Source organism: Dromiciops gliroides, chromosome 3 (genome assembly GCF_019393635.1).
Source record: "Dromiciops gliroides isolate mDroGli1 chromosome 3, mDroGli1.pri, whole genome shotgun sequence".
In the NCBI taxonomy this organism is placed as follows: domain Eukaryota; kingdom Metazoa; phylum Chordata; class Mammalia; order Microbiotheria; family Microbiotheriidae; genus Dromiciops; species Dromiciops gliroides.
The window spans coordinates 47,078,916-47,105,824 of NC_057863.1; the positions used below are offsets into that span (position 1 = coordinate 47,078,916).

Consider the following 26,909-nt stretch of genomic DNA (forward strand, 5'->3'; position numbering starts at 1 on the left):
GCAATAGGGAAAGTGATTCCTTGTCACCCTAATACGTCTTAACAGGCAGAAACAGGAGCATGCTCAGCTCTGGAAATGGAACTACAGAGTTTGCCATCTTTGGGGCCTGAAAGTGACTTCAGACTCAGCAGTAATAAACAGCACAGGCAGAATCTTACTAAGAGTAGAAAGCAACTCCCCTCTTATGGGAAATTATCTCATGCTAAGCCATGATCTCCAACAACTAACAGCTCCTTGGGTGCTAGCTAGGAATAGCTGCTAACAGATTATTTGGGCAGTCACAACTAGACAAACCCAGCACCCGGGTCCAAGTAGCAGCAGACTGCGTAAGGATGTGTGAATTTAGACAATTTGGAAAAATGTTCCAAAGACTACCATGCTGGCAGGTCTCACTTGCTGTTAAGTTCTAAAATATCAAGAGAATATCAAATCAGTGCTAGGTTTCTGACCTTGGACAGTCAACAGCCAATGCAGTAAATCACAAAAAACCGACTGCCCTACAGGGGTTAGAGATCAAGTATCCTTATGTCAAGTCTTAGTGAGAAAAATCTGGACATATGTATTTTATTCTAGAAGTATACTGTATTCCACAGATTTTCAGCAGTTCCATTTTGTTTATTTTTTTTAAATGATCAAGTGTAGGTTATACAAATAAGGTGACAATTCATGATTTTCCTAAGAAGTGAACAAGTTTTCCAAATTTTCCTTATTTTTCCTTCACAAAGAAATCTTTCAGTTCTTTTGTAAACAAAAATCTAAATCTATCACAAAACCTGTAATTATCATGATTATTACTTGACATTATCAAATGCCAATAACAATTCTAAAGAACACATCAAGAGCAGAATTAGACATTGTTTTTACCCAGAATAGTTACTGTAATCAGTGAAGTTCAAAGGTATAATCCATGGCTATAGATGTAGTTAAATATGGCCACTGGCCGTGAACAGTTATTGCTATTAATACATTTATTGGATATTCTCTCAAAAAATAAAAATAAGCTGCTTCATGCATAATAATAAACTAATAATATTGATAAATGATAAACATAAGAGACTAACAAAATAGGAAAGTACTCAGTAGCCATAAAGCAAGCATTAACAAATATTAAAACATGTTTTCCAAATTTCAGAAAGTGAGAAAGCTTCAACAATCCCAAAAAGAATCAACAATTACATTAACATATGGACCAAAAGGCATATGAAACACAAACAAGGAAAACCCATCCAAATTTATGAACCATATTACATGTGTCAGTCAAAGTAACTTACATTTTTGACTAAGCAGCAGCTGGTATTTTTAAGAATACATGAGGCAGAAATAAAATCCAAATCTTTTTATAAGCATGTGAAGGGCTTCAAGTTTATAAAATGTAACTTTGCCAAACATATGGTGTCAGGGAAGCAACAGAATGAGAAAGAGAAGACAAAGACACAACACGTAGAAGAAAAAGGGTAGGGAGGATAGAAATGTACCCCCCAGAGTTTTACTGCCCACATCAGCTCAGCAAAGATTAGGTAAGCAGTCCACTTCCCTAAAGGTCCTCTTTGAAGACCTTTTTGCCACCTCTCTGTCAAAGCATAAGCTATGTTCTTCCAGTTTCTGTGTCCTCAGTGTTTTCTATACTAAACAAAGAGATCCCTAGAAACTACAGTGATACATTTCACTTTAATACTGGGTAAGAAAGGGGAATCTAAAATGAAGGATCATCTAACAAAGACAAACACAATCCACCACAGAAAAGTCAACACAAATCGTCAGAAGAAATCACAGAATCTACTATTCTTTAAGAACTCCTAAAAGAATCACAAGACAGCCTTATCCGCCTTATGGCTGAGGAAACAGGTGGGCAAAAGCAACAGTGATTTTGCCAAGGTCTTAGAAGCATTAAGTGGCCCACATGAGACTTAAACCTAACTCTTCTGTCTCCAAAGCCAGTGCTCTTTCCAGAACCTGAGACTTAGAAAAAGGTTCCAACAATGTTTTGCCCCTCTCATTCTGCACCGTCTCACATTAAGAAAAAGCACTCCATATGCACAAGTGATCCTGCTCACTCCTCTCTTCTCCAGCAGATTGTTCCTGCTATCATTCCTACTTCTCATCTTCAATAGCACCTATCCCGACTACGCAAAAACATGCTCATCTCCCCTCTCTTCTTCCACTCCAACTACTTATTATTCTATATTTCTCTGCCTTTCATGGCTAAATTCCTTACTAAGCTGCTCCACAAGAGGTGCCTCCACTTCCTTTGCTCTCACTCTGCAGTCAGGTTTCTGACCTCACCATCCAAATCAAACTCTCCAAAGTTATGATTTATTTCTTAATTGCCAAATCTAATGGCCTTTTCTCACACCTCATTCTCTGCAGCAATCTTTCTCCTTGTGACGTTCTTCACCCTAGGTTTTTGTGACACTTTGCCGTCCTGGCTCTCCTCCTACCTCTGTGACTGCTCCTTCTCTATCTCCTTTGCTAGACCTTCATCAATATCACGCCTACTAGGGGGCAGCTAGGTGGCACAGTGAATAAAGCACTAGCCCTGGATTCAGGAGGACCTAAATTCAAAACTGGCCTCAGACACTTGACACTTACTAGCTATGTGACCTTGGGCAAGTCACTTAACCCTCATTGCCCCACCAAAAAAAAACAAACAAACATATCACACTTACTAACTCGTGACTCTCCAAAGACTGTCCTGGTCCCTCTTCTCCTTCTATACTTTTTCACTTGGTGATTTCATCAGCTCATGGTTTCAATTATCTTCTCTATGCAGATAACTCCCAGATCTACCTATCCAGCCCTAACCCCTTCCTCATTTTCCAGTCTCACCATCTCCAACTGCCTACTAGATATCTTCCTCCACAAAGTTCCCTGTACCAATAAAATCACAAGCCCAGTCCCTATCCCTATCCTATTAGCACAAAGATTCACATCATTTAGACATCTTTCCCCAATACCTCTTCCTTCACTTCAATTTCTGATATAAAGACAGTTCTTTCAAATCTTCTACATGTGTCTTTGGTCTGGGTCTGGGCCTATGATTTCATCGATTGATCAGGCATCCCAGGTGCCTCCTCTTCCCCAAGATCAGCTCTGTGAATTTTCCCTGCCTCTCCCCCAGGCCTGGAATGCTCTCCCCATTCATCTATGCCTCCTCTTTGCCTTGGCTTCCTTCAAATCCCAGCTAAAATCTCACCTGCTACTGGAAGCCTTTCCCAATCCCCCTTAAGTAATTCCTTTCTTCTGTTAATTATTTCCTACTTATCCTGCATATTGCTTGTTTGTCCATATTTGTTTGCATGTTGTCTCCCTCATTAGATCTTGAACTCCTTAAGCCCAAGAACTCTTTTGCCTTCCTTTATATTCCCAGTGCTTAGCACAGCATGTGGCACAAAGTAGGCACTTCGTAAATGCTTACTGAATGACTTTCCAAGTAGATAAATGGCAAAAGGACATGAACCAAGAGTTCTCAAATAAACTTAGGGCTATTAAAAACCTTATAAAAGAATGCTGCAAATCACTAGTTCCAGAAGGTTTTACCTCACACTCACTAAATTGGAGAATCCCCTTCTATTGATGTCCTTCGTAGATATTTTATATCCCTCTGGTTGAATATAAGCCTCCGGAGGCCAGGGGCTCAATGGATACCATAATGCCTTGCTCTTACTCACGGAAATGGCTCCGTGATTTCACTGTTGTGGACACTATTTCAAATAACGTAGACCCCAAGCTGTCCATTGCCTGCCCATTCTGTGACACTTTTGTCCATGTTCTCCCATAAACTTGCCACAAGGAATTCATCCAGCATCTCAGAGGCTTTCCTCTCAATCACTTTACAAAACCCGGAAACAGTTGTATTCTGGCCATCCAGCAGTTGTATTCTGCTCCTGACACATGGCCAGCCATCTTTTTATTTTATTCTATACTTCTGTGATGAATGAAAATATAATTAAATGAAAACAACATTTGCTAAACACTTACTATGTGCATAGCACAGAAAAGCCAGAAAGTCCCTGCTCCTAAGGAGCTTACATTCCCATGGGGGGGACCACTCACATGGGAGATTTCAATTGCCAGTACATGAAAAAGTCCCATGCTCCTACGGCACAGGGAGAAAACTGACAGCAACTTCTTTTCCTTGATGCAATTTCTACTGATCAAATCAGTGTCTAGTGCTGATAGTGACAAGGACGTGGATGACAAGAGCTGTGCCCATAGCACCTGCTGAAGCAGCTGCCCGGTTGCTTCCCCACAGGGATTGCTTCCCAGGATGCTGACTAGGGGGAACTGGGCCGGAATCACTTGACAATAATTGGTTCATTCAACACGACTTTCTGCCACGTTTTATACAATGAAAACAAAAGAACAAAATCCAAGTATAGCCATAATAAAACTATTTTTAGGCTAAAACCGACTGAGGATAGGCTGTGGGAAATTTCCGAAAGTCTGTTGTAACTATTGCATATATACACTCATCCATGCATGTGTACATAATTATGCTAGATTTATTCAATAACAAAATGTTAAAAAATGTTCCTTAGACCAATCATAAAAAAGTAGTAGGCGAACTTAGGGCTATTTCATATAGGCCAAACCAACTGGTTATTCCCCATAGGCTTTTTTTCCCTATCTATCAATAAAATTTGAAGGGGGCACCTAGGTGATACAGTAGATATAGCACCAGCTCTGGATTCAGGAGGACCTGAGTTTAAATCCAGCCTCAGACACATGACACTTACTAGCTGTGTGACCTTGGGCAAGTCACTTAACCCTCACTGCCCTGCCAAAAAAATACAAACAATAAAATTTGAAAAGAAATGTGTCTATGGCTTCTATAAGGCAAATAACTGACTCTCCTCTTTGAAAACATGAAAGAAGAAAATGTAAAGTGGAAGTTTATGACAACATTAGTCAGAGAGCCAGCCCAGGGGAGACAGAGCTATGTGGAAACAGTACCATCTTTGTAAAACAATGATGACTGCACAACCAAATTCATGAGGAGAGAAGAGATTCTTGCTGTACTTCATTTTACTACCCGGAGTTACACTAAAATAAAACAGCACTGGAAGCCTCACCAATTGAAGCCAGTTAAATTGACACAGGTGATAGAGCCCATCCGCTGACTACAGGAGGGTCTTTGATCAAACAAATAAAACAAGGAAGAAACTACATATATTACCAATATTGCCCCTGCTCCCATGTAAAATTCAAGATTTGAAACTAAGAGAGGCAGGTAGGTAGCGCAGTGGAGAAAGCACCAGCCCTGGATTCAGGAGGACCTGAGTTCAAATGCAGCCTTAGACACTTGACACTTACCAGTTGTGTGACCCTGGGTAAGTCACTTAACTCAAAAAAAAAAAAAAAAAGATTTAAAACTAAGAGATGGAGATTCCCAGGTCTGAAAGGAGGCTAAGTTGGCATAAACAGCGATGTAAAATTGTCCTTTAAAAATGACAAGAAATTATACAAGTACCTTAATATCAAAATTACAATCAAGTCTTCTAATTAGCACAATGAAGGCACTAGTGGAGTTGTCTTTCAGTGGTGGAGGTGCTATGGGTTCACAGGCATTTTCTGGTTTTGAGTTTATCAGAAATCCCTGAAACAAAGAAAGAGAGAGGTAATGAATTGTTTAATAAGTGTCCCTTCTATTCCAAAGGTACCAATAAGCCAAGGACATGTCCAATTGTTTTTTAAATAGAAATTGACAATTATAACACTTTAAATTTTGTTAAGTACTTTATGGGACTTCAAATGAACCTCAAAAAAGCTGAGGTGGGTATTACAAGTGTTATTATCCTCATTACAAATATGAGGAAACTTGATGCTTAGAAAGGTTAAATGACTTGCAAATCATCAATAAGGAGCAGAGAATGGCTTGGAACCAAGATTTTCATCACACCAGGTCCAACACTATCATAGATACTGTATTACACTGCCTCTCTTTTTACTTAATTAGCAATAAATACCTTTTTCTTGCACACTGGAAAAGACCATGAAAATAAGTTCACATGTATATGTTAATAGCTAATAAATTAGAATGTGTCTATTAGCAATTCTATCATTCAAAGAAAATTAGTGAGTTATATACAACAGAGTATTCCTTTTAAAATTACTGAAGAAAATGACACAGTAAAGTCAACCATCAGACTTAATATTCTCCTCTGGTATGAACCTCATAAAACCAACTAAATTGATGTGCTTCATTTACAAAAACAAAAATGTCTGTGGTGCCTGGGCTATTCAGTCCTTGCTAACAGCTAATGGGGTAATAATGGGGTAAAGTTTCAGAACTGCTGCTGAGTCATGAGGATGGAAATATTTGGGGAAGGGCACTAAATGGTGGGTGAGATAGTCGGAATTACAAAACCACAGTGCTGCTGTGAGTGCTCAGAGATCATACAGACACACATCTGAACGAGACCCTGCTCTACAGATGCCAATTACCTTTGCTGGGAAATGCCAGGAGTGAGGACCTCCTTGCCCACCCCACCACCTGCTCAGAAGCATCTTCCCCATTTCCAAACAGGCTGGTCACTGCATCTTACCCAACAGAGACCCTAAATTTGCTTCTTCGAAGCTTCCACCCACTACTCTTGCTTTTTCCTTCTGGGACCAAAAGAAACAAAACTCTTCCACGGGCCAGCTCTTCAAGTACCTGAAAATAAGCTCTTGAATTCCCCAACTTCGCTGTTTGCTCATCTCAGGCTAGACATCCCTGGTTCTTCAAACTGATCCACCTACAAACATATGTTGAGGCCCTTCACCATCCTGATTGCACTCTGCTGGGACCCTCCAGCTTATCAAAGAAATGTCCCTCCCAAACTGTGGTGCATAGGATTGAACACTGCTCTGGACACAGTCTGAGAAGAGCTCATAGCATCATGAGCTTTTCAATCCTGGATGCCAAACTGCTTTGAATGTAGTCTCAAATAACAAGATCCTGGTGGTTTTTTGGGTTGTTTGGGGATTTTTTTGTCTGTTGATGCCTGACATATTACCAACATCCTTTGAATTTGAAAATAACCTTTTCAATGGTAACCTCTACCCTTCCAGCTCTCTCTGTTTCACTCTTACTTAGCCATTCTTTATCCTCACCTTAAAGCTCTAGTCACTCCACCTCTTTCTGTAGTCTCTCCTTCCTTTGCAAATCTGACCATAATGCTTGACCAATTCACAGTATAAAACCCTTTACCCTTGAATCCCTTATACCTTGCCATGCCAGTTAGTAGGACAGAGGTTGTATTTGGTGGTTCAGAATCAGGTACAGGGTAAAGACAAATGCAGTATAACTAAAGCATTCTATAATTTGCAGCCAGGAAAGGTAAGTGGAAATCATTACTTAAACAGCTACGTATGGGTTTACTGCTTTTTAAGCTACAATAGCTCAGATCTGCCTTATTTATTTCTGTCTGTGCAGCCTCTCTGAATTTAAGGAATCTGCAATGATTTCTGACCAAGGATACACAGAAAATAAGGGTCACAGCCATATTCCTTCTAGCCAGTGACAGCAATATGAATTCCTTCAAGCTACTGTAAACTTCCTGTGTGTCAAAAAGCAATTTATTAAATTACCAAAGTATGCAAAACCTTTTTTATTATGCAGTGTGGTTATTGCTAGGATGCACTTATCAAATACCCTAGCTGAATTACCTAATATAGAAATGAAATACAAATTGAAAATACAATAAAACACACAACACTTAACCTTACAAGGAATAGGATCGATTTTTTTATTCCATGATTTGGACGATATGTGATGATTTGGCAGCATCTTGGGAACTCCAGAAAGCCACACTAAAGCTTATGAGATAGGAACCAGCAGCTGAAGGTAAGCGTGCAGGTGGTGTTTTGAACAAGTGCTGCTGGATGAAGGCGAGTGTTTCAGAGAATGAAGTGAACGGCTGATTGAGAAAGTGATGGCTGAACACAGGCTTTGGATTTCCAAGTCACCGTTTGAAACACAGGGAAGTCGGGCTCTTGGCTAGAAATGGGACGCATCTTAAAAAGGGGTGGTTAAAATATATCTGCTGGGGCCCTGGAATTCCGATGCAAAAAGGCTTACACCAAAAAGGACTGTAAAAAAGAAAGATGCCTACACATGTCTACTCAGCAAGAGAGAGCTGCCACAACATAGGAAAGAATGTACGTGAGTTGTCACTATCCGTCACCTGACCAAGTATTCCATTCTCAGATGCCCGTCAGTGATTCTATCTGGAGACCCCATAGGCATCTGCACTTTCACACGTCTAAAACAGAATTTATCTTTCCATAAACAACCCCATCCTTTCTCCTAATTTCCCAATTTTTGTCAAGGGTATTAACATTCTTCTTCATTATCCACCTTCACAAATCAGGAGTCACGCCCAACTCTTCACTCTCATCCATCCTCCCATAGGCCATCAATCAGAAATCTCGTGGCCCCAAATCACCTTATGCCTTCACCGCCCTCTCCACACATACCACAGATGCCCTCATTTGTCATCACCTCTAGCCTACAACATTCCAAAGCGTTTTAAATTGTTCTTCCCACATTCTTCCCTCCCCCTCCAATCTCTGCAAATCTGGTTTAGGTCTGACCACTGTATTACTCTTCTCAGGAATTTGCAGTGACATTAAGTGGTAAAAACTAAAGACTTTGAACAAACACTCTTCTTGCCTCCTCCTGATCTCTCTCAGGTGACCTCTGCTTTCATTCCTGTCTCTCATGAAGAGGGGACCTTCTCTAGGGGGCAGGTAGATGGCGCAGTGGATAGTGGCACCAGCCCTGGATTCAGAAGGATCCGAGTTCAAATCCAACCTCAGACACGTGACACTTACTAGCTGTGTGACCCTGAGCAAGTCATTTAACCCTCATTGCCCTGCCAAAAAAGGTGGGGGGGGGGGTGGGGGGGGCAGCTAGGTGGCACAGTGGATAGAGTACTGGCCCTGGATTCAGGAGGACCTGAGTTCAAATGTGACCTCAGACACTTGGCACTTACTACTAGCTGTGTGACCCTGGACAAGTCACTTAACCCCAATTGCCTCACCCCCCCCCAAAAAAGGGGTACCTTCTCCTTACCAAGGCATCCTTGATTTCATCTCTTCCCTTCTTCTCCATCAGATTCTCCTTAATCTTAAATCTGGCCCTGTCTAGTGTTTACAATCATCAATTTGTTTACAAAGACAGGTCTCTTCCATCATTAAAAAACTCTGGCTTGAACCAACTATCCTTAGCCTTTCCATTCCTCAGATAAACACTTTGATAAAATAGTATACAATCCATGCTTCCAGTTTCTTTCTTTGTTGTTGTGATTGTTCAGTTGTTTCTGTTGTATCTGATTCTCCGTCACCCCATTTGGGGTTTTCTTGTTAAAGATACTGGAATGTGGTTTTACCATTTCCTTCTCCAGCTCATTTTACAGATGAGAAAACTGAGGCACAAGGTTAAGTGACTTGCTCAGGGCCACACAGCTAGTGTCTGAGGCTGGATTTGACTTCATCTTCCTGAGTCCAGGTCCAGCCCTCTATCCACTTAGCCACCTAACTGTCCAAGCCTTCAGCAATCTGGATTCCAGCACTGTCACAAATGATCTTTTAGCCGACAAATCTAATGGCATTTTTCTCAATCCAACTGCTTCCTAACCTTTATGACAACATCTGACATACCCTTTGACACCATCCATCACCCTCCTATCCAGGAGATCTGGCTTAGCTGAGTCTCATGCCAAACTTTCTCTATACTTGTTTTGGTGCCCAGGGCTTTTCATTCTCTTATGGGGTGATACTGCATGCAAGATTCAATGATACTTCTTTATACTGTAAAATCTCACTATCCTTGGTTACCACATCTTTCTAATTCACTAGGAAATCAAGTGAATGATAAAAGCATTTTCTGTTCTTTTTGTCATCTACTTGAAGACACTTCTATTGAGAAGCACAGAATGAATGAATGACTTGCTCAGGGTGACCCACCTAGAAGGTATCTGAGAGCAGGATTCAAACCTGAGTCTTCTGGATTCTAACTATAGCATCCTGAGTATTTACATGATGCTTCAGTGGGCATTATAATCCACTTCAAACTTTTAAGAAGTGACCTCTTTCCTTTGATGGTCCTACTGATTTATTAAAGTACTTCAGAGAGACTTCTGACTTGAATTTCCAGTTCTCAAACTGGGCATTGTGAAAATGTGCCTAGAGTCCAGAGGAAAATAAAATAGGAAAGTCACATGGCCAGATCCCCACTTTATGAAAACTATTTTGGCAGCTGTATGCAGGATGGACTGGAATAAGATGAGACTTGAGGTAATGAAACCAATTAAAAGATTGTTACAATAATCTAGGTAAGAGGTAAAGAAAACTTGAACCAAGGTGGGACCTGAGTAAGTAGAGAGGAGGGATTAGATGTGGGAGATGTCATGAAGGTAGAAATGTCAAGATTTGGCAAATAAGTGGATGCATGGAGTAAGAGTATAAGAAGCAGGATAATGTAGCAGTTAAAAATTTGGGAGATTTGAGATATCTTTTCCTGAAAGAACCTTGAAATGAAACTGCCAGGGACATAACAGCCAAAATTCAGAATTTTCAGGTCAAAGAAATTCAAATATCAAGAAGCTACAGTCAGGATTACCCACTAACTGTGGGACTGTGGGCAAATTGCTCAGCTCCTAAAAACCTTAGGGTCTATCTGTTAATAGATGTTAGCATGTACAAGGCAAGTCAAATCACTACCACCATCTCCTTGACTACCATCTCTCCTGAGACCCTAATGGAAACAGCCCAGGACTCTGAACCCAAAAGCTTTGAGAACAGTAGTGTCCCCTAAACTAAGGCTTCTTAAATTTTTTCCACTTGTGACCCCTTCCCCCCCCCCGAAATTTTTATGCAACCCAAGTATATGAAATTGGTATACATAAACTTTTACTGTTGCCAAATTTTTCACAAACCCCACATTCAGTTAGTTACACAACCTTATATGGGGTCACAACCCACAGTTTAAGAAGCTAGGCCCAGGGCAGCTAGATGGTACAGTAGATAAACCACTGGCCCTAGATTCAAGAGGACCCGAGTTCAAATCTGACCTCAGATACTTGATACTTGCTAGCTGTGTGACCCTGGGAAAGTCACTTAACCCTCACTGCCGGAGGAGGAGAAGAAGAAGGAGAAGAAGAAGGAGGAGCAAGAAGGAAGAAGGAAGAAGGAAAAAGAAGGAAGAAGAAAGAAAGAAGCAGCAGCAGCTAGGCCCTAAACCACCATAAACCACCAGACCTACTTCCAGTCCCACCCTCATAGCCATCATGAGGGAAAGCAAGCCTTAAAGGGCCAGCCATCCCCAACAATAGCCAAGCAAATGCCATACACACAGCAGTAAGGCCTGACTAGCTGGCAAAGCAACATACCCTGAGAGAGAAACAAGATGTAGCATGTTTGAGGAAAAGTCAAACTACCATCACCATATTGGCTACCCATCTCTCCTCTGATTAATGGAGATAGCCCAGGATCTATTTGAACAGCAATGTTTCCAGCCCACCATGCTTGGATGACAGGCACCCTGGTACAAGTGTTGGTAGAGCTGCGAATTAGTTTGATAATGTTTAAAAAGCAATTTGGAATCCTAAAAATAAAATGACTAAAATGTCCATGCCTTTTGACCCAGAAATTCTGCTCTTCGGCTTACACTTAAAGTTGGCCATTGACAAGAAAAGTACCATACTCATCAAAATATTTATAGCAGTACTTTAAAAAAAAATTATTGTTTATTATGTGCCTACAAAGACCTTTTTTTTGGGGGGGGGGCAGGGCAATTGGGGTTAAGCGACTTGCCCAGGGTCACACAGCTAGTAAATGTTAAGTGTCTGAGGTCGGATTTGAACTCAGGTCCTCCTGAATCCAGGGCCAGTGCTCTATCCACTGCACCACCTAGCTGCCCCTATAGCAGCACTTTTTCTGAAAGCAAAGAATTGGGGGCAAAGTAGATGTCCATCAACTGAGGAATGGCTAAACAAATTATGGCATGTGAATGAAATGAAGCATCAATGTACTATAAGAAATGATGGATACAAAGAGAGGAACAGAGAAAGATCTATATGAATTGACGCAAAGTGAAGCAATCAAAAACAAAGGGACTTAGCCATAGCTCAAAGTGAAGTAGATTCCTGGTTGCAACAAAAAGACTTATTAGATTTAGGGCCAAGTCAGTCATGCTAAGGAGCATTATGGGCTATTACCTTTTTTTCTGTTTAAATTTATTTTACAATGCTCAAAAGAAAAATGTGGTTTCATGATTTTGATTCACTATTTTTAATTGCAAATATTTGCTATGCAACGAGTTAAATCAAGTTGTGTATGTATCATCAATCACTGATACGGCAGACTGGTACAATGAAAAGACTGCTAGATTTTTAAGTCAGGTGATCAAGCTTCAAATGCAACCTTAGGCACGAAGCACTAACTGTGGGACTGTGGGCAAAGTGCTCAGCTCCTCAAAACCCTAGGGTCTATCTGTAAAACTGAGATATCAATACCTGCAACCTGCACTATGCATTTCACAATTCTGTTTGAAAGAAAAGTACTACATGCCACGTAAATATAAATTATTATTATTAGAGAGAAATGCACTCAAGATTTCCAAATTCTGGCATTAAAAATGAATTACTGAAACATAACCTCTTTACATAAACTGAGGACAATCTATAATGGATATCAAAAATTGAGGTTTGACTGGTCAAAGTGTTATAAAACATTTAGGGAATCATATATCCATACTTTTAGATACTCTAAATAGCATCAACAAAATATACTAGAATAAAATAATGACATTAATAGTTTTATTCTAAATACTATTTCTTACCTTTAAGCCTTCAGTTGGAAGTCTATAACCAAATCTTGCTGGAAGGTCATCAAATGTCTGCGATACATTTTCAAAATTATACTAAATGTAAAATTAAAAAGGTCAAGTTAGATTCACATTATGCAACAGAATGAAAGCAATACATTTATATTTATATTCAATCAATTCTACTGCTACCTCATCTATGTTTATACATATACAGAAAATCCTTGTAAGTTCTTGCCTACAAATGTATTTTCATATAAAATACGGCAAGAAATATGCCTAAGGCCTATACTACGTGAATGAGCGGTATGCATTCTCCCATCGCCAATGCAGATCACAAGCCCTCTTACCACCTTGGCTCATATTCTTGAGGTTTTTTGAGCTTCCCTCAAATTTAAGTAGGCTAGTCAATGAAGATATTAAGAGGTCGATACCCAAACTCTTAACAACTTAGTAGGACCTTCTGGAACTTGCACCATAAGGCACAAAAGGACCACAGGGGAGAATTTTCATTTAAAATTAATGAATTATTTTTAGTGACCTATAATTTGTTGCAAAATTTTCACTAAATTCTAAATGATTTCACATACACACAGATAAAGGATTTCAAATGGGATGATTTCTTCTCAAACAATTAGCATAACAGACAGGCAACTTTTATGGGAACTAATTTACACACAAATTACTCCTCAGAAGACATCCATTTGATTTTCTTCGTGTCAAGATTACTGGAAACAGACTACATTTTCTGACCCCAATCAATACTTTTATAACTATACTTCCTGATGAAAAGAGTTTCAAATACATTTTTGAAAGCAAAAGAAGTTTGCTTCAATATATCTCCATATTTGTTTTCAAACGTCTCTAAAGCTTCAAATTTCTTTTAAGGCTCAATAAAGAAAAATGAAATACTAGGCAGAACCCAGCAAAAAAGTATACATATCTGCTCAAATAAGATCTTATATTTCTAAGACAGTATTTGAACAGCACACTCATATACTCCATGACAAGTCTTTCATGCTAGAACAAACAATAGCAATACTATTTCTTTATTTCATTACTCTGCTCATATTTTGTTTTATGACCTTAGGCAAGTCATTTAACCTATTTAAGCTTCAGTTTCTTTACCTGAAAAATGAGGGAGTTGAACAAAATAATCTTTAAGATCCCTTCTGGTTCTGATTTTCTTTGATTCTATGGTTTTTAGATTTTTACCTGAAGAATGATCTAATGTTTCAAATAGAGAAAGGGGAGAATTTTTTTTTAAAGAAGACCTGCTAACAGGAAATTAATTGTACCAATTACATATGTAAGAATGGATCATGAGATTTAGAACTAGAAGAGACCTCAGAGATTCATCGTACAAATAAGGAAACTGAGGCCCAATGATGTTAAATAGCTCCCAAAGTTTACAGTGTTAGCACACCTCATAAAAAAGGAATTAATGAGTCAAATCCATAGTATCATCTCCATGCCTACAATTTCTCAACCAGTTGAAATAACATTCTATTAGTGTTAGTCCAGGGCAGGAAGAAGAGTCCAACTTTGGGCTCTCGTGCCATGAAAGGGTACAGTCCATACTTCAGATAGAATCAAAAGCACCTGGAAACTGATTCAATATGTAAGGTGAAGGAGATCAAGGCATTGTTAGTGCCAAGATTTTGAACTTAGGTGACTGAAAATTTTATCTCTTTTACAGAAATCAGCATATGGGAAAGAGTTTGGCCATGAACAGGAGGGGATAATGATAATAACAGCTTCAGAGGATGGGAGGGTCAAAAGAAAGGATTTTGAGGATGGGGTAGTCCTGGACATGTTTGTAAAAAGCTGGGAGGGAATTAGTCACAGAGGTGTAAAGATTATCAAGAAGCCCCAAGAAAACAAAGTGAAACCCTAGAGTAAGAATCAACAAAAATGTATTGTGCACCTACTATGTGTTAGATGTTAGAAATACAAAGAAAAATAAAGGTCTTTGCCCTTGAGGAACTTAGATTCGGATTCTTTTGGATAGAGAATAGTGAAGAGTTGGGAATGTGGGAGTAAGTGGCACATTTCACGGAGTCATAGAATTGGAAGGAACTTCCGACATCATCTGGGCATAGTAAGGAAACACCACAGCAATAAGACATAAGTACTGACAGCCCTGGTTCAAGGCAGCCCAGGCCCTTGAGGACCCGTAGTCTAGGCGCTATGGAAGAGGACCCGTGCCGTATGTAGGCAGCTTCCAGGTACAAAGTCCCAGTATCCCCATAGCCTCCCATAGACTAAAACTGGCCATTTTAAAAGGCTCCTCCTATAATACCAAGGGATACCCAAAGTTCTAGTCTGGCAGGTACTAAACATATATATACCTGTAGCTTAAGGCGAGAGGAGGACCCACACTAATGTATGCTGCCTACCACAAAGCATCTCTAGCTCAGTCTCACACCATGAAAAAAATCCAAGACCTTCAGCCCTCATTTAGAATGTGCATTTGCATAAATAAGGTCAAACAGAACCATACAGGTCAGCTTCTTGCTAGGCCTAAATAAAGGTTCCTGGTCATTCCATCACACTTCAAATTCTTAGCTCAGTTTTATTAAGCAATACATAATCAATAAAACTGTAACTTCTTTGTGACATTAATAGTTCAAAGAAATGAGGCTAGGAAAAGTTTAAGTGTGTTTCAAGTACAAGTACAAGAAGCAATCTTAAAACTGGTCCAAACAGTTGTTATTTCTAAGAAAGTGACTAAAATCACTATAACCATTTGATCCACACAAGACAGGTATTCCAAGGAGGTCAAGGATAAAAACAAAGGTCTCATATAGATCAAAATATTTATAGCAACACTTTTTTTTTTTTGCGGAGCAATGGGGGTTAAGTGACTTGCCCAGGGGTCACACAGCTAGTAAGTGTCAAGTGTCTGAGGCTGGATTTGAACTCAGGTACTCCTGAATCCAGGCCCGGTGCTTTATCCACTGCGCCACCTAGCCGCCCCATAGCAACACTTTTAGTAGTAGTAAAGCCCTAAAAAAAAGTAGATTCCTGTCAGCTTGGGCATGGGCTAAATGAATTGTCATACACTGATGTAACGGATTATTGCAGCACTATAAGAAATGATCAATATGATATATGATATCAATATAGAGAAATACAGTAAGATGTATAGGAACTGATGCAAAGTGAAGGAGAACCTTTACAACACACATAATGACTATAACAATGGAAATAGAAATAAGACAACAATTGAAACTGAATAGCTATAACATTATAAAGAGCAGCTTGGACTCCAAAAAGAGATCTAAGACTACATTCCCTCTTCTTTGCAGAGGCGAGGGACTCTGAATGCGAACACCGCATGTGAGGACAGGTCTGGCTGATGTGCTAAATTAATTCTGCTGAATTTTTTTTTATTCTCTTGTAAGGGACACCCCTGTGAGTAATGAAGGAGGAGCAATATTATTGAATATATGTGACTGAGAAACAAAAACTATCAATTAAAATGTTTTAAAAAATAAAACTATCTTAAGGTCTGAGCAGCAGTCCCAGTTACTGATGGTAACTTCCCAGACCATTTTCACAGCTTCACAGAACTGATAAAAGCAACAGAACTACAAAATGCCTGCATAGTCTCAATCGCTCTTATTTAAATTTGTGTCAATCTTTTCAGTAAAGATTACTCCTGCCTGAATCACAAAACATTTGTGTCAAGATAGTTTCAAGCCATTAGGAAAATCATAAAGCTCTAACAGTTGCACACACACAGACAACCACCTTGGATGATGTGTTTTGTTAAATTTTTCTTCCACATATTTCAGACACATTAATTTGTTTCAGTTGTACTTACCGCTAAAATGTCCGCCTCTACAGGTAACAGATTAAAGAATGCAAAGAGTTGGACAGTCAAAATAGTATATATCTGCGTTGCTGACAACATTAACATCCCTATGGATAACAGCATCTTAATCACCTAAAAAATAAACACATAAAAATAATGAGTGGGCCCCCCAAAAATACTGTTTTCCTAATGTAGAATTCACAATATTCCACTGATCCTGTCAATCTAGCATGTATCTACTCAACAGCTATACAGTCGTTAATAATCAAATATTTATTTTTCAGACATTGTTTCATGACATTAATAGCACAGGCTCTTTATTCAATGGAATATACACATACATATATAAGCTTCTCTATATAAATTCTTTTTTGTTTGTTTGTTTGTTTGTTTTTTGGTGAGGCAGTTGGGATTAAGTGACTTGCCCTGGGTCACACAGCTAGTGTGTAATTTAAGATTCTAAATGTGGATTCTAATGTGTTCCCCCAGTTTGGGGGAAACTGACTAAAAATCACTGATAAAACGAGTTTAGGTTTTTAAGGGTTTATTGGAAAATAGAAAGAAAAAGATTGAGAACAGAATTCTAACAGCCTGGCATTCCTATCTTTCCTCAAATTTCCTGTGAAGTCCTCTGCCGCCACCACCATCAAGTCCGGAAGCCAAAAAGGCCAGCGCTCTCTGCGCAGGCTCCCTTTCCTCCTTCCTGTCTCCTCCCAGACCATAGGAGGCTCCTCCAGTTGACTGGCTGGTAGACTTGATAGACAGCACCCATGAGCAAGCGTCATTTCCTGACGCCAAGGAAAAGCCACAATGCCTCTGAGGCATTTTCCTCATGGTGGAGCTCTCCACAGCAAGTCTCCAGTAGGTGGCGTCATTCCAATCATTACACTAATAAGTGTCAAGTGTCTCAGGCTGGATTTGAACTCAGGTCCTCCTGAATCCAGGGCCAGTGCTCTATCCACTGCGCCATCTAGCTGCCCCCTTTATAAATTCTTAAACTTCCAACAAATCCTTATTTATTAAAAATATGATTAATGTTTCCAGTCAAGCCCATATGTTAAAAAGCTTTTTATTGTTAATAACTAATTAGTAAAAACATGTATATGATAAAAAGTTTATAAAGCATTTTTATATGTACAACTATTATTATCCCCACTTTACAGGTGCAATTCAATCCAAGTTGACAAATACATATAAACACCTATTAAGGCATGTACAAAGTACATATGCTGGGAACCTGATATACAAAGAACAAAAACAGTACTTGCCCTCAAGGAGCTTACAATCTCCTAGGGATACAACACATATAGACGTATGTAAATACAAAGTAAATTCAGGAGGGAAAAAGTAAAACAACTTTTGGGGAGGAAGGGGCCATGGGATTTTATATAACCAGTTGTGTCATTTGAAATATTGGGGAGGGGGCAGCTAGATGGCGCAGTGGTTAAGGCACTGGCCCTGGATTCAGGAGTGCCTGAGTTCAAATCCGGCCTCAGACACTTGGCACTTACTAGCTGTGTGACCCTGGGCAAGTCACTTAACCCCCATTGCCTGCAAAAAAAAAAAAAGAAAGAAAGAAATATTGGGGAGACTAGCCTTTTTATGCCTATATTATTGGGGAACTTGGCAGAGATATTCTAACAAATATGTAGTGCTACTTACAAATTAAAGGCCATTGCACCAGTTTGGGCAGCAATCATTTATTGTTAATTAAGATCATAAATTACTAAAGTATTAACACGTGTCTGACTAACCTCCCCATTAGTTATAGGCCTAAGCAATTACAAACCCAGCATGGAGTCCCAAAGAGAAGAGAAAGCATAGCTAGTTCACACAGGTCTCAGGCGCAAGAGAGGGGAGGGTGCTGCCTTGGCTCCAAGTAGAGTTCAGAAGCTCTACATTACCTAGAGAGAGAGAGCTCAGCCTTCCTCAGCTAGTGTCCACCCAGAATATCATTCATCTTGTAATCTCTGTCTCTTTTCCTCTTTTGATAGAGGTGGCTCTTACACACTAATCAAAACTAACTGTCCAGAATCATTCAATTCCATTGGTTGACGTGACCTGAGGGTGGCCCATATTAAAATGTACTGTGCAGAAGTCAGGGCCTTGTGCAAAGACAAACCCTCAGAGGGCAAAGGTGCTCTTGAAAAGGTGTGGTTTTAATCTCTATAGAGGTAAATCAATCACCATTTCTATTGATCCACCCAGGGGCTCCTGGGCTTGGTCCCAAAAGAAATCAGCTAAAGTTTCTGAGCTAAGCCTTGGGGGGAAGGGTGGGGTCCCTGTGTCCCCAAAAAGTCCATAATTGATAACTTTTCTCACACAGTGATACATGAGCTAGAGGTTCTAACCGTCAGAAGGTGGGGAGGAAGTGCAATCCAGGCATGATTATTCCAAGCAGAGTCATTTGTATTTTATCCTAGAAACAAAAGGAAGCCATGTTTAACTTTTGAGTAGATTAGTGACAAAGTAAAACCTACATCTTTGCAATATTAATATAGCAGCCAATAGGAAATCTGGTAACAAGATGATAAGAAGTCACTAGCTAGTGATAACTGCAATTTACTGAGAACTGACTGATCCCCACATACTCCCCATTCCCAGGCCAATGAATTACCTGGGGCTGACCAACCTTTGTCAAATCCAGACTCTTGATTGATTCATGGATCTCCCCCAAACAAACTATCCTCTCCCAAAGATTCCCCACCTTACTTATCTTCTATACTGAATTCAGGGGCAGTCTCATAGTTCCCTTTGTTCTGTTACTCCATATAAACCCCATCCTCAGTGCCCATCTTTGGGGATTCCTAGCATTCTTGTTGTGTGATACTCGAGTTATAGCTCCTTTACCCTGATTAAAGACCTTATTTCTCCTATATTAATTGTTACATTAATTTTCAGGTTAACAATAGCATGTGCATAGCGCTTTAAGGATAGCAACATGCTTCAGAAATATCTCATTTGAGTTAAATACACCTGAGCAAATGATGAATTGTGCTTACAAGAGGCAAGTGTCCTTTCAACTAACATCTTCTAAGGTCACAGAGAAAGTTAAATAAGACAAACACAAGAAAAACAGAGGTGAGGCTGTGTGTCTGTCTGTCTGTCTGTTTGGGTGTTTTTGCTTTGTTGGTATTAAGAAATGAAAGAAAAAGTGGAAGGAAAGGAATATACTAGGGAAGAAAGTGGTAGAGAGGAGCTTAAAATTTCACATAAATGCAACCCATGAGAAGATGATACAAAAACAGAATCAGGAGTGGGAAAACAGGCTTCTCACTACCTAACTCATATATGAAACAGATAAAATTCAGTTGAAGTTGAATACACACACTTACTTACTGCAGAAACAAAAGGGAAATGGACAAGATATGGGGAAGGAGAGACGTAAGAGGGAGAAAAGTCCCTAGATGTCATCTTTAGGAGGATTCTGAGGAGAAAGCTGCACAAGCAGCAGCACAGGAAAACATCTGTATCCAATAGCTGTTAAATGTAATATCCCACATTTATAGGAAATTAAAACAAATAATAAATAAAATAAAATAAACAAAATAACAAATGGATAAATGCTCAAAGGCTATGGGACAGTTCCCCAAAGAACTGCAAACTATTAGCCATAGGAAAAACTGATGCAAAACACAAAAGAGAACCCTAAGGTTCCCCCTCAGACCCAGCAAATGACTAAAAACTTACAAAAGATAGCAATGGTTTTCAATGCTGGAAGGATCATGAAAAGTTTGTTGTTCCATTGTTTCAGTCCTGTCCAACTCTTTTCTGTGACTCGTTTTAGGGTTTTCTCGGCAAAGATACTGAAGTGGTTTGCCATTTCCTTCTCAAGCTCATTTTACAGATGAGAAAACTAAGGCAAATAGGGTTAAAAGTGACTTGCCCAGGGTCACCCAGCTAGTAGTGTCTGAGGCTAGATTTGAACTGCAGAAGATGAGTCTTCCTGACTTCAGGTCAGCCACTTTTATCCACTATTCCATCTAAGTGTTATAGGAAAAATAGGGTGGGGGTTTTAGGATAGGGGTTGGGGTACGGGTCCTCAGGAATTCCTCTTTAAAGAATTACACCCTCTTGCACACAAATCCAATAGAATAAGATAATAGTTTATTTAGGGGCTAGGGAAGGGAAACCAAGAGAGAAATCCTTGGACTTCTCATGGGGAGAAAGGCATGGCACAGAGCATGGCTCTGAGATACCAATCTCCTCGAGCAGGAGATAGGCAGATACTTCTATAGAGGACTGATGGAAGTGATCATCAGACTGTGGAAAGTTCCCTTATTGGGGGAGGACCACCCCCCACTGGTGGTGGCTGGGAGGGGGGGGGGGAGTTGGGTGAAGGGTGGCTTCAGATCTCTTAAGCGATCTTTCTCCTCCTCCCACCACAAAGGCAGCAGCCACACCTAATCTTATCTCCCCAGGGGTAGGGGAGACTGGAATGAAGGGTGATGGTCCTGGAGCTAGCTTAGTCCCGACCCGGTTCCACTTGGTTCCACTTTTCTCTTTAGGTGTGTGTCTGTCCTTTGGTTTAATTTCTCAAGGAGAAGGTTCTTTGATGTACACTAGACCCATAACATAAATGTCTGATCATGGAAAGAGGCACATTAATACACTGTAGAGCCGGTGAATTACCTGAGATTTTTATGGAATTTCTAAAAATAACATAAAGTAATTTATGAATTATTGCCTGACTCCTAACAGAATATACTATCTCTAGCTCCTATTAATGTGTGTATTATCTTCATGAACTAAGTGCCTGTTCTCTCAATACTTTTCACTACAAGTCAGATAGATAACAGGTAAAACATTTAAAAAATAGTTTTGGAAAAATAAAACCCCAATTTTTTTTTCTGGGCAATTGGGGTTAAGTGACTTGCCCAGGGTCACACAGCTAGTAAGTGTCAAGTGTCTGAGGTTGGATTTGAACTCAGGTCCTCCCGAATCCAAGGCCAGTGCTTTATCCACTGCTCCACCTAGCTGCCCCCAAACCCAAATATTTTTATAAGCTAATCTAAGAAATAGTCACTTGAGGAACTGATCTTTACAAATATGCATGTATGTATTTGGCTGATAATTAATTTCTTCTTAATGTTTGCAGCTATGAGGGGAAAACTGATAAAAATCAAGTTTATATTTTATGACAATGTGACAATAAGTATATATTAGGACATTATGGAGATACTTAATTCAAGGAATCAAATATGCTGAATGTTTTCTAGCTTCTCATCTGCTTCAACAAATAATATATAAATGTGGTATTCAAGGAGTTCAAGAGGCAATTTCTGGGTAATAAATCATTTTATTAATAATGCTAGCATATTTTTGTTGTTGTTTTTGTGGGGCAATGGGTCTTAAGTGACTCGCCCAAGGTCACACAGCTAGTAAGTGTCAAGTGTCTGAGGCCGGATTTGAACTCAGGAACTCCTGAATCCAGGGCCGGTGCTTTATCCACTGCGCCACCTAGCCGCCCCAGCATATTTTTAATAAAAGGGCCAGTGACATTCTTGAATGCCAAAGACCTTTCATGGAATCCACTCAATGCTTATACTGAAAGCCTTGAAAAGGTGGTGTTCCTGAGGGTGGCAATCTACTGACTGGTTAACAAGTAAAGAGAAAGAAGGAATATCATAATGAAATGGACTTTTTCTAATGAGGGCTAGGGGCTAGGCACTAGGCTTTGATTATCTTATAGACTTCCCAATCACCCTCAGACTTGGGTAATTGAATCAAAGATTTCACCTCCACCCAGACAAGTAGAACACACTAGGGATTTCCCACCTGGGTGGGGTCTGAACAAGACTGTTAAGAAACTTAATCTGAGAGAGAGAGAGAGAGAGAGAGAGAGAGAGAGAGAGAGAGAGAGAGAGAGAGAGAGAGAGAGAATCCAGTTTCATTATCAACAATGTCCTTCAGAGACTGAAAAAATCCTGGTCCTAATTCAATAACTGATTAATATGAGAGAGAAATAATCATTTCTCTCACAAAGAAACAGCTTACATTTCTTATAAAATATTCTTCTAATTATTTCCTTCACATACTAATTCAGATTTAAATTAAGAACTAAAAGGGTTTCATCTCCAAATTTTATTTTTAATTTTTTATTAATATTTTTCACAACCCTCACCCATAATACTACTAATCTTATTAAGAAATATTATAAAACTAATAAAACAGAAGTTACATCAGTTCAGTCAATCAATAAATATTTATTAGTGCCTACAAAATGCCAGGCACTATGTAAACACTTGGGAATACAAAAGAAGGCAAAAGGCAATCAGTCTAAAGAGGAAGACAACTACAGACAAATATGTACAAACAAGCTATAAACGCGATAAATAGGAAATAATCAAAAGAAGGAAAAAACTAGAACCGAGAAATACTGGAAAACGTTGTCAGTACTAGCTGGAATTTGAAAGGAAGCCAGGAAAGCCAGCAGGAAGAGATGAAGAAGAACATTGCAGGCATGAGCAACGGAGAGAGTCTTGTTTGGGAAACAGTCAAGGATCCAGGGTCACCAGATCAAAGAGAATGTGTCAGGGAGTAACATGGAAGAAAACTGGAAAGGTAATAGGGAGTCGGGTTCTGAAGGGCTTTGAATGCCAAACATAACATTTTACAGTTGATCCTAGAGGCAACAGGAAGCCACTGGAGCTATTGTGGGGTGTGGATGACTTAGACTTTAAGTGGCTAATGGGATTGAGCAGAGATTTGAGGCAGGTAGACCCCCACCCCAAGCAGGCTATTTGCAATAGTCCTAGCATGAGCTAAGGAGGGCCTGTACTAGAGTGATGGGAATGTCAGAGGCAAGAAGGGCATGTATTCAAGAGATTTTATGAAGGTGAAATAGACAGGCCTTGGAATAAATTGGAGGCAATGGATATGAAGGGTGAAAGAAAATAAGAAGTTGAGGATGACACCTATTTTCCAAGGCTGGGAGACTGGAAGGACAGTGGTGCTCTTGACAATGATAGGGAAGTTTGCACAGGGGGAAAGTTATGGGGGGGAAATGATGAGTTCAGTTTTGGACATGTTGAATTTAAGATGTCTGCTTAGCCATATATTTCGAAATGTCTGAGAGACAGTTGGAGATGGTGATCAGCATAGAGATTAGGCTGGAGAGGTAGATTTGAGAATGGCAAAGAGATGGTAAGTCCACGGAAGCTGTATAGAGAGAGAAGAGAAGGCGGCCCAGAATAGAACCCTGAGAGACACCTACAGTTAGAGGGTATGATCTTGATGAGGATCCAGCAAAGGAACAATAGATAGGTAAGAAAACTAGGTAAGAGTAGTGTTCTGAAAACCTAAAGACACCTAAAGTGTCAGGGGCTTCAGAGAAATCGACAAGAATATGGACTGAGAAAGAGCCATTGGATTTGGCAATTAGGAGATCACTGGTAACTTTGGAGTGGGTAGTTTCAGTGGAACGAGGTCAGCAACCAGATTGTAAGAGATTAAGACAGTTGAGAAGAGACAAAGTGGGGACACCTATTATAAATGGTCTTTTTGAGGAGTTTAACTACAAAGAACAGAAGAGATATAGGATAATAGTTGACAGGGATGGAAGGAACAAGTGAGGTATCTGGGTTTTGGGGGGTGGAGGAATCACTGGCATATTTTTAAGCGGTAGAGAAGCAGCCAACAGACAGACAGATTGAGAAAAGTGTGCGAGTAGGGATGATTAAAGAAGGCAAACTGCTGGAGGAGACCAGATGGAATGGAATCACTTGTGCAGGTGGAGGGAAGAGCTGCCTTAACAAAGAATAGGGCTAGCTCTTCTTGTGAGACAGGTGAAGGAGGAAGTAGTGGAAAGAATAAATGACACAAGGCATCTTACTGACAGGAGATAAGGAAGAGGGGAGAAGATGGAACTCATGGCAAATGGTGTCAATTTTTTTTGTAAAATATGAGCTGAGAGGATATGGGAAGGAGCCGTGGGAGGTTTTCAGTCAATCAACAAACATTTTTTAGGCACCTATTATGTACCAAACACTGTGACACTGTGCTAAGCACTTGAGAAACAAAAAATTCCCTGCTCACAATCCAATAGGGGAAGACAGTACATTTTTTAAAACTGGGGGGGGGGGGGGAATGGGAAGAGTACCCAGCACTGGATGGGGGGAGGGCATAATAAAGTCCTGCAGGATGAGGCGTCTGCTCTGGGTCCCCTCCTTAAATAGAAGATCTGGGAGCTCTCCTCCACCCTTTCCAATAAAAGGGAGGAAAGGGGCCCAAGGAGGCAGGAATACTGAGAAGGTGCGAGTTTCAGAGCTGATTTTTCAAGATGAATTTATGGAGACAATGATAAAAGCCAGGTGAGCAGCCAGGGGGAACAGGATGAGGTTCGAGGAGAGATGAAAAGGTTTGTAAAAGCCACTGGGAGGGGGCAGCTAGGTGGCGCAGTGGATAAAGCACCGGCCCTGGAGTCAGGAGGACCTGAGTTCAAATCCGGCCTCAGACACTTAACACTTACTAGCTGTGTGACCCTGGACAAGTCACTTAACCCCAATTGCCTCACTAAAAAAAAAATTTTTTTTAATTAAAAAAAAAAAAAAGGCCACTGGGAGAGTAGGATGGTGAGTTTTGAAAAGGGAAGTGAAGAACTGCCTAGCAGCCAAGATGACTCAGTTTAGGCTGTGTAACATACATTTGTACTGGACTCAGAACGGCTACATGATTTTCTCCAACTGTGTTTGGCAGTATTGCGTAGGGGCAAAGGCATCGGATGATGAGAGTGATTCAAGGATGAAGTTTAGCTTCAGGGAATATAAGGAGGCTAGGGACTCAAGAGAAGACATATAACATATAACTGCTTCACCAGAGTGTCAATATGGAGAATGGGAAGTTCGGTCCTAGGAATGAACTCAGGCATTAAGGAATTGGAGGTCATGGTGTGAACAAAAAGTAAGATTTGGTATGAGAAGGCAGAGGGCAAGGTGGTAAGTCAATCGAGTGTGATTAGATGATGAGATTTCAGCGTTCTTGAACATGGAAGTGGTGTATTTATCAGTAATGGAAAGACCAAGAATTTGACCATCACTGTGTGTAGTTGAGGTGGGATGGAGAATTATGTAATGAGAAGCGAGTAGACTGAGGAACTAAACAATTATGGTGTTTCAGGAAGTGTCAATGTGTATGCTGAAGTCCCCTAGTATTAGGGTAAGGAGTTAGAAAGAAGAGAGACTGTGAGCCAGGTACTGATTCGTTTAAGGAAGGAAAGGCAGTGTCTTGGAGATCTACCAAGATAACTTATCCATTGTTTTGCCAAGAGATTCAGAGCAGGGGAAGCTAGGTGGTTCGGGGGATAAAGCACCAGCCTTGGATTCAGGACCTGAATTCAAAATCTGGCCTCAGGCACTTGACATTTACTAGCTGTGTAACCTTGGGCAAGTCACTTAACCCTTATAGCCCCGCCCGCCCCCCAAAAAAGAGATTCAGAGCCTATCAAAGACAAAAAACATCTAAATATTTAATAGTTTGTGTAATTCTGAACTTAACCATGAAAGAAAATGAGCATCTCCAAAATAGTGTATTCATACCTAAAACTGTAAATTTCTATCATATAGAATTAACTTTTCGAATATATAATAAATTCAATATTCAAGTTGTCTTGCTTGTCTGTTATTACTTCTGGATTTCCTTCTATTCTCTTCTTATGTTCTTCTTTCTTTCTTTGGGGGGAGGGGAGAGTCTATCCCTAACTCCAACTCTTCCTCAGAGCTCCCTCTCCTATTAAAAAACAAAAATGAAACCTTTGTGACAAAAATGCATAGTCAATCAAAACTAATTTCCACATTGTCCATATATGTCTCACTCCACATCTTGAGTCTTCAATCATGTCAGGAAATAAGTAAGATGCTTTATTATCAATCCTCTGAAATCATGCTTGATCACTACATTGATTTTAAGTTTTTAAATCTTTCAAAGTTGTTTTTATTTACAATGTTTTAACTGTTAATTCGTTCCCTGGTTCTGCTCATTTCACTCTATACAAGTCTTCCCAGGCATCTCTCCATTTCTTATAGCACAAGAGTATCCTATTATATTCATATGCCATAATCTGTTTAGCTAATTGATGGGCACCCCCCCCCCCCTCTCTCCCAGTTTCCAGTTCTTTGCTATTACAACCCTGTAGTTTTGTACATATGGATCTTTTTCCTTTTTCTTATCACTGAATCAAACAGAGTTGTTGACTTTTTAGGTATAGTTCTAAACTGCTTTCCAGAATGGCTGGACCAATTAATTCACAGCTCCACCAAAAGTAAATTAATAGGGGGCAGC

The 26,909-nt window shown here is 39.9% G+C and overlaps 1 protein-coding gene across 1 annotated transcript in view; it reads right to left on the reverse strand.

Annotated features, from left to right (window-relative positions):
- The window catches only part of RNF13 (ring finger protein 13), a 104,168-nt gene that overhangs the window by 68,442 nt on the left and 8,817 nt on the right, over positions 1 to 26,909 (reverse strand). Inside the window, exons 2-4 of the mRNA XM_043996238.1 lie at positions 16,641 to 16,763; positions 12,827 to 12,907; positions 5,471 to 5,596 (exon numbers count right to left, since the gene is read on the reverse strand). Coding sequence (XP_043852173.1) covers positions 5,471 to 5,596; positions 12,827 to 12,907; positions 16,641 to 16,754 — 321 coding nt within the window. The 5' untranslated portion in view covers positions 16,755 to 16,763. The remainder of the gene's footprint in view (positions 1 to 5,470; positions 5,597 to 12,826; positions 12,908 to 16,640; positions 16,764 to 26,909) is intronic.